The sequence below is a fragment of the Carassius auratus genome, chromosome 34 (genome assembly GCF_003368295.1).
Source record: "Carassius auratus strain Wakin chromosome 34, ASM336829v1, whole genome shotgun sequence".
Classification (NCBI taxonomy): Eukaryota; Metazoa; Chordata; class Actinopteri; order Cypriniformes; family Cyprinidae; genus Carassius; species Carassius auratus.
The window spans coordinates 22,645,470-22,654,054 of record NC_039276.1 but is presented as its reverse complement, the minus strand read 5'-3'; the positions used below and the strand labels follow the sequence as shown (position 1 = coordinate 22,654,054).

The 8,585-nt window shown below is 39.4% G+C and overlaps 1 protein-coding gene across 1 annotated transcript in view; it reads left to right on the top strand.

Annotated features, from left to right (window-relative positions):
- Window positions 1-2,765, top strand: part of LOC113053548 (endoplasmic reticulum junction formation protein lunapark-A-like) — a 10,062-nt gene extending 7,297 nt beyond the window's left edge. The window contains exons 11-13 of the mRNA XM_026218670.1: window positions 398-468; window positions 656-793; window positions 1,827-2,765. Of these exons, the coding sequence (XP_026074455.1) occupies window positions 398-468; window positions 656-793; window positions 1,827-1,975 (358 nt within the window). The 3' untranslated portion in view covers window positions 1,976-2,765. The remainder of the gene's footprint in view (window positions 1-397; window positions 469-655; window positions 794-1,826) is intronic.
- Window positions 2,766-8,585: the final 5,820 nt, after the last annotated feature.

Sequence of the window (8,585 nt, the reverse complement as noted above, 5' to 3'; positions counted from 1 at the left end):
CTGCATTGCCTTGAGGAGACATGTGCCTGTACTTGCCAAAGTGATCATATAAAAAAAATTTCTGGCATGAAATACAGAAATATATTACATTTTAAAATATTTTCCAATAGAAGGTGGTTTAAGGATTTGTAATTGAACTCGACCGGACTGTTTGGCAGCCTCTCTCATCATGTGCTTGCGGTTTCGTCATAACCCTGGTCTCTGAAGCAGCTGTTCTGCAGTTTAGTTGGAGGAAATGGTCTGAGTGGACGTGGATGAAGCTTTGAAGGCTAAGCTAGGGTTAACAGACTAGTAACATCTGTTAAGATCTGCTGAGTAACATCTGTCATCTGTTACTCCAACAACACAATGATTTACGCTTTTCCATTGAAATGATTTCCCTCTCTTTTGATTGCAGATACGCTCTGATATGCCAGCAGTGTTTGTCTCATAATGGCATGGCTTTAAAGGAGGAGTTTGAATATATTGGTAAGATTGAGAGGGGAGTTCAGCACTTTAACAACGTTTAACTGTTCAGTATTTCACTGAGCTCTTTAAATCAAGTCTGAATGCACCCGTCTCTGATGCATTCTCAAATCATTAATGTGATACATGTTTATTTTCATATTTATATGTCTGCGGATCATCGAGTTTGTTTTTAATGTGTATGTTTCAGCATTCAGATGTGCCTACTGTTATTTCCTGAACCCGGCCCGGAAAACACGTCCCCAGGCCCCGCGTCTCCCAGAGCTGACTGCAGACCCCCCTGCTGTTGCCATGGAGACAGAGCTGTCTAGCCCCCCACCTGCCCCAGGTAGCAGATCTCCCCCAGAGTTCACCTGAGCAGCAGCAGGAGATGATGGTGTTTAGATGCGAGGGCTGGGGCGCCGTTATTAAAGGAGGATTTCTGAAGGGTTGCGTTTGTTTGCGGCAGGTTTATTGTGAGTGTGCGATGAGACGTGTGTGTGTGAGTGTGTGTGTGAGTCCCTGCTGCTCGTGCCCTCTGAGAGGACATTTTTACTGATGTGCTGAAAGCAGATCTGGGAGGTGATTAAAGGCTTTAGAGTCTTATATCCCCCCCCACTGAGCTGCCTAGTTAGTAGTGCTTCACCCTGTGTCTGTACCTGCCACACACACACACTCACACACACTGTTTAGCACTGTCTTCTGTTATGATGTGCTCAGTCAAATAGCAAGTCATGACTGATGATACATCAAGTGTGTGTGTGTGTGTGTGTGTGTGTGTGTGTGTGTGTGTGTGTGTGTGTGTGTGCGTGTGTGCTCGTTTTAAATTATGTATCTTCATTTTTGGAATTATCTTTTTTTTTTTTTTTTCGTCTAAAGTCCCTTATCCTACAATATTCAAATGTATGTGGTCAGTAATTATTATATATATATATTTTTTTTTTTACATTTGCATTAATGTGTGGTCATATTTTTAGCAAATAAATGTAATAGATTTTGAAATGTAATTTTACATGACCGTTCACCACCTGCTGACTCTCATCATGGTTGTGTTTCTAAACCAGCTCTTTTTTGCAGTTTAGTTGGATCGTTTTTAAAAAATGAAAGAAAATCAAACCTATTTGTGAAGCACTTTTCACAGCACACATGGATTCAAAGAATTTCTTTACAGGAAATCATACTGTTATGTTTTACAATGCCTTGGTTTGACCTTTACAGTATCACATCTATGATCATGATCGTATTAATGGTGGTAGAAATAATGATGTTCCAAATTCAGATCTAGCCATGTTGTATTTTTTGCATCAAAATCCAATGATATGCCTCTTTTCGCAGTGAAATGGAAATCTTGCTAACAAGCACATGTTTTGTTTGATCATTAGAGGGTCAAGCAGCCAGTCCAGAGCATGTAAAAGCAGAACCAGGAGAGCAGCGAGCAGAAGAGAAGCAGCCAGCAGATCCAGATCCCCAGACCGGCCTCCCTGACAGATCGGAGGACGAGCACAATGTGTCCGCCATGGAAGTGGAATAGAGTGAGAGAGAAATGCCAATATAAACTGTAATAATCTGTTCATCTTGCATGTGTATGTGTGTGGGTTTGATTTTCATAGTTTTTGCCTTTAGTTCATTTGTTTCCTTTTAATATCTACACATTATAATTGCAGTGTTATTTCATAGATTAGTAAAGCGAAGTAGAAATTAATAGTTCAAGGGATTTTGGTGAGTTTTTGTTTTTTAAACGACCAATTAGAGCTGTGAATATTCAATAACTAGTTGCATTGCTGAGTTTAATATTCATACATTGTGTCTTTGTTTACAATAGAAGCTGTATGTAGAAGTGAAACCTTGCAGAAGGTTCAGCACATAGCTCTTTGTTATTCTCTTATTTGGCACGACAAGCAGCTATTGACTTGCTTTTCATTTCATTCTCCATGTAAACACTGTTTTGTGACTGAATGTATTTAATATCCTTATCTACAATATGCAATAATACTGTTCAAAAGTATATTTATAATATTTATAGTTATTAATATCCTCTCAGTGCCTGTTTGTGAAGTGTAGCATACATTAGGTGCTGTGCAGAGAGAGATTGCTCCCATGTTTACATGTCTGTTCAGGTACTGCCATAGGAACGTCTGGCTATTTATTACGGTATAAAAACAGTGTTCTCAGCCTTATGTGCCTTTATGTTTGACCTGCTTCAATATTAAAGAAAAGCAGATTAAATGTCTAAGGATTGTTAAGCATAGAATTATGTGCGGAAATACAGTGCTGTTTTATTTTGTCTACAAGGTGTGAGAAATAAAGTTTTTAAAACAGTATCCCGATGTTGAGTTTTTTAAAGCTGATAAAGCAGGATTTTATTTTGAAATGAAATGAAATGAAATTTTTTATATTTTTATTTCAATAAATAAAAAAAATATTTTTTTAAATGTAAAAAAAAATATTTTATATATATATATATATATATATATATATATATATATATATATATATTTTTTTTTTTTTTATGCAGCATCACAAGCTTTTTAGGTATTAATGCCATTGTAGGCCTTTTGGGGCCCGTCTGTTCCACAGTGACCCATTCAATGTAAAATAAAATCACTTTTTCTATGCCACTGATATAACTAAGCTTAACATTTTCAATCTTATGTTATTTTCTGGGCTTGAGAGTGAAGGGGTCATGGTTCTGCAGGTAGAGAGGTGTAGTTATTGGTCCTAGCTAGTGTTATTTGTGTCGAGAGATTGCCGGTCAGTGGATATGCCACTTGATTGGTTAAGGGACCCTGCTCAAGTGAGCGTGAGAGAGCATCGGTGAGCTCGGCTGAAATAGGCTGTTAGCGGCCTGCGGCATCGCCCTGCCCGTGGTCCATCCGCTCTGACACGGAGAGACATTGAGCAGAACGTGTTAAAACACAGTCCATTTTCATTAGGGAGCCTATTTTAGCTTGTGATCATTTTATTTTAGCTCATTGATCATTTCAGACAGTATTAGATAATGGGAGTGACACACAAGCCCAACTGAGCTTGATTACTTGACCCTCTTCATTTGCAACAAGAGCGCTATCTCTAACCCCTTGACATGCACATGTTCCCGCTGCCGCTCTCTCTCAGGTCAGTCTCTCACATTTGTCTTTGGGATTTTATAATGCATGTTTACAGATACGTGACCCCCTGAGCACAGCAATGCATCACTGTCAGCGGGACAGTGGCACCTGATTCCCATACACTGCGCCTCCCTCTGACCTCTGACAGCACCCCGGCGCTCCAGAAAAAATAACCCGTCAATAGGACATTTGAACCTTTCCCAGCAAATCTGATGTTGATCAAGTGTTGGTGAATCACTGGTGAGGTGGGCGCTCAGTAGCCCACCCCAGACGTGGAGCGTTTCATTTCAGAGTCAAACTCCTCACTACATCATGCTGCGAAAGATGACATTTATTTTGTTTGACATCTCTGCACTGTGCACTGTCAGTAAAATCATTCTGTGTGTTTTGAATTCCCATCCATTTAAAGAGTTTGCGAGCTCGGCACTCAAAGACGCTTTTTCATGTTTGTGGCACAATCACTTTTTCATTGAGGATTTCTCTCAGGTGGAGGGAGTGATTAGACATGAATCCATCTTGATAGCCGCCTCACTTTCTCTCGTAGAAAGATTCACATTTACAGTAATTCAAACGATTTATTTTTTCATGCCATCTCTTCTCTACTTGATACATCTGTTCGGTTTAGTCTAATACACAGAACAGTCATGTGGATGTTGTGTGGAATTAAGAAAGGAAATATCTCCCATTTCAGAACAACAGCAACTAGATTTTAAAGAGATTCATCTTATCCACCTTAACAACGGATGCAACCATTTCATCCATTTCCAGTTATTTTTAGTTGTGCAAAAAATGCAGCTTGATATTGCATACTGGTATTTCTGATATTGCTGTTGTAATTATAAAGGTTTGTAGCACAAATAGTTTATTTATCATTATTATTATTATTTACCTACACTGCTGGGTAGGAATTGATTACATGTAATCTAGATTATGAAATAAAATAAAAAAGTACTTGCAATTAGATATTACATTTAAAAAAATGCTCATAGTTACTTTTTATGCATTGCATGATTTCATATTTTCCACCCAATGGCAGTAAAGTATTCATAATTTATAGATTTGATGATGCTGATATGAACATTGAATGTATTCTCTTCCGCTTAGTTTTTTTAAATATAGTAATATTAAATTATAAGTTTAAAATAAGTTACTACCAACAGTTTTCATAATGTAATCAGTAACACGCTTCAATTTGTAAGTGAATTTGTTTTCCTATAGCAGCTAATTCATCGGAAGTCTCTCACATTCACAGAAAATACCTTGCTTCAATTTTGTCCCGCTCTCTTTTTTATTGGAGGCCTACTTTATACCACAGCTGGCAGATGTTATATAGATAGCCAAGGATGCATGTTTTCTGTTCTCCTTCATACAGCCCGTTTGTCCACAATGGAAGGAGATGCCATCTGCTTTCTGCCATCAGCGACCTACTAATTGATTTTCAAGGATGACAAACGAGCCGCTGGTTTGCTGAGCAGAGCTAATTCCGACCCGGTCCTTTCGGGCCAAACTATTCGGACTCAAACTGCACATCTCTCGGCTCCAATTTATACTGATCTTTTAGTTATTCCCTGAAAATATGGCAGATAAGAAACATAAGTGTTCTTGATATTGGGTTTTGTCATATCGAGCAGCCAAAGATTGAAATCCTAAGAAACAATTTTCAGTTGAAATGAAAGAGCTTGGCCTTGTGAACCCTGGAGGAAAATAACCCCGCTGTTCCAGGCAGAATATATATAACAGAGGAACTGAATAAGTTAAATAGACAAGAGCACGAGCCATGTCACTTTTCCATTTACTGCCCTTTGGGGTGAGCGCTTCAAAAATCCTCTTAAAAGACGACTTGTGTCTCCTTGCGGACGCCTAATATGAAGCCTCAGTGGTGTATTGCAAAAAAAAAAAAAAAAAACTAAGTGTGGGTTGGAGTTGGGCTCGTTGCAATTCACACCCTTGCAGTTTGAAGAATGATACGGACCATAATGAGTTGAATGTCACAAAAGCAATTAACACGTCCTGGTATGAGAGTTCACCGTGGGATGATGACAACTGTATCATTATCAAAGTCATCATACCCCTGTAAGCGTGAGGGACACATTAAAATCAAATTAAAGAATCGCATCCGGTGCGAACGACGAGACGCTCCATGAGCAGTTAGATTCTGGCAATTAGCTTTTGGCTCTGTGATTCTTAAATGCCACAAGACAAAGTTGAGTGGCGTGAATTCATTTCACGAAAAGGTCATTAGGTGCCAAAAATATGTTGATTTGAATGGAATTACCATTTAAACCACAAAACACATTTAGGCGGGCCGATTCACCCCCCCCCCCCCCCCCCCCCCCATCCCCTGCGCACTGGAGCCTGCCCTAAACTGGTAGACAGGAACAATAAGCTTCTCTGGAGCAGAAAAGTCATTAAACCTCGCTGTAGCTCAAATGGAGACTCTTCTAATACGTTTTTAGAGGCATCATGGCGCAGAGAAATGCCAGGCCTATCATTGCTCTGCATGTTCTTCAGCATTTTTTAACCTCTTAAAGGGCACATCTTTTACTTTAGCGCTGACACTTTCAATCTTTAGATGCACAGTCTATGAGTGCTTTAACAAACCATGATATATTTAGAGATGACTGACGCTGTCGTTTCGTGTGTAAAATTAGCTTGACCTTTCCATTCTGATAAAACAGCGCATGCTTGTCCTGTCCTGGCCAATGTGGGAAATTTTGGGCTTTCTAAATTTGCATTTGGGCCCCCAATTATGAGTAGTTAAGCCTTGACACAGAGAAAAAGTACACACTAAAAATGCTGGGTTGTTTCAACCCAACTTTGGGTCAAATACGGACTAACCCAGCTATTGGGTTAAGTTTTGTAATTAAATTTTTAACCCAAATGTTGGGTTGAAACAACCCAGCATTTTTTAGAGTGTAAATTTTGAAAACGCTGAAGTCTTGTCGTTTAATGAAACTTTACTTTTTAGATGGAATATAAATGCAAAACAAATTATTCTAAATCCAATGTTTGTTGATAATGTACGAAATGATCTTGAATGTTGTCCTCAAATAGTGCTATTGGGAATGAAATGTTTGGGAATGGGATATTTAGGCTGTTTACGGTAGACTTACCGTTTAAAATAGGGTTTATAACAACAACAAAAAATAATTTAATAAAACAAGACTGCGAAGCTGTTGAACTGCCGATTTAAGAAGTGGAACTAAAATGATACAGCAGTTTGTAGTCTACAGCGGTCTCAAAGTGCGAGTTACTGCCTGACCTTCATATAATTTAGCCCCAACGCTAGATCCATCCCATAACATCCCATAACATGGATTTACAGCGAGTTGATGTTTCAGGTGATACTCCATTGGAAATCGATGTAATGGCAAACAGACTTCCCAAACCCACTGATTCCCACAAGTGCTCGATAATTATGGTAATTACATAGCTTTCACTTGAAGCAATCTGCAATACGGTGCCTTCAGAGGAGAGCGACTGCATCCCATGACCCTTTCACCAGTGATATACGGTCTGTTTTTACCTAGAGAGAGATGCTGTCCCTGCCAACGGAGGCGAGAGTTAATGCCGGCGTAGCTAGCATGTACCCGTGACTCTATCTCATGTGGAAATCATACAAAGCATCCAGCAGCCTCATTTTATGGGCTCATCCATTACCGCTCTGTCATTGTTAATTGTCTTCTTTTTACCTCTGCAGGATTCTCCAAATTGGTGCTATCGAATGTGACAGGGGGAAGAGCATTAACCATCTGACAAGATGATATCTGCGTTCAATTTCCTTTTCTGCGCTGATATATACCTGCAGCACATCATTTTCCTCTCTGTCATAAAGAGAGCAATAAATCAGAGGTGCTTATGGAGGCACAGCAGAAAACAGGGCCGCCGGATTTGTGTCCCCAGCGCTGGCTATTAGGACGCCATTACCGCCACGTTCTGCTCCTTCAAACAAAACTGATCAAGCTTAATGCCGCTGAGATTAGGGAGATTAAGAGGGAAAGAGAGAACGGCCTCGACCGTCTCCTCCAAACAATCTGCACTAAACTCGATAAAAGAAACACAGTCTTCTCTCTTCTTCTCTCGTTGACACTATTATCCATCTGTTTGGATGAAATTGCTGCATCATAGTATAAATCTGAGGTAGCCTACAAGTGACACATCCTCTAAAATAAAAGGGCACATTAACTGCTCTATCTTCCCCAGGCCCTGAGATCTGCCGGCTGTAAACTCACTCAAGTGTGGTGGCAGTTATGCTGGGTTTTACTGGACTACAGACAATTATCCTTTACTCCTCTCCTCTCCCAAGACAAACTGCCAGGGCTTCATCTAAAATGATTGCAAATCGATCTTCCAAAATGTCTGTTGCTAGATTGCTGCCATAGATTATTTCCCTTCAATGGATAGAAGTTAAAATAAAGACAAGAAAGCAAATCTACAAATCAGTCAAAATATTTTGAGTGCAGAAATGAGAAGCATCGGATTGTTCTGAGAGTGGTTTGGGAACAAAAATAATGATAGATCTTACAAGACCCTCTTTAAAGGGGTCATCGGATGCCCATTTTCCATAAGTTGAATGAATCTTTAGGGTCTTAATGAAAAGTCTTTAACATTTGGTTAAAATGTCTCAATGGTAGTGTTAAAAACAATCCTACCCTGTCAAAATCAGCTCTGTTTTCAGCACTTTGTTCTAGTCCATGTTGCTTTAAATGCTAATGAGCTCTGTTGACCCCGCCCCTCTCTTCTGTGGGTGACAGGCAATTTAAATAAATTTAGGCAGATGGTAGTTGGACACTGGAGTTGACACAATGGCAGACAGCTCACTCAGGGCGGGTCTAAAGTAAGACAACCTTGTCAATCAAATGTCGTGGGAGGGGCCTGTGGAAAAGGGGATTTAAAAATAGGGATAAAAAAAAAAAAAACACTTCCAACACACATTTATGTTCAAATTTGACCCCTTTAGTGGACAGTTTCAAAGAGAAAGTGGTTTGTAAACTACAAAATGCAAAATACAAAAAAAAAAAAAAAAAAAAAGTA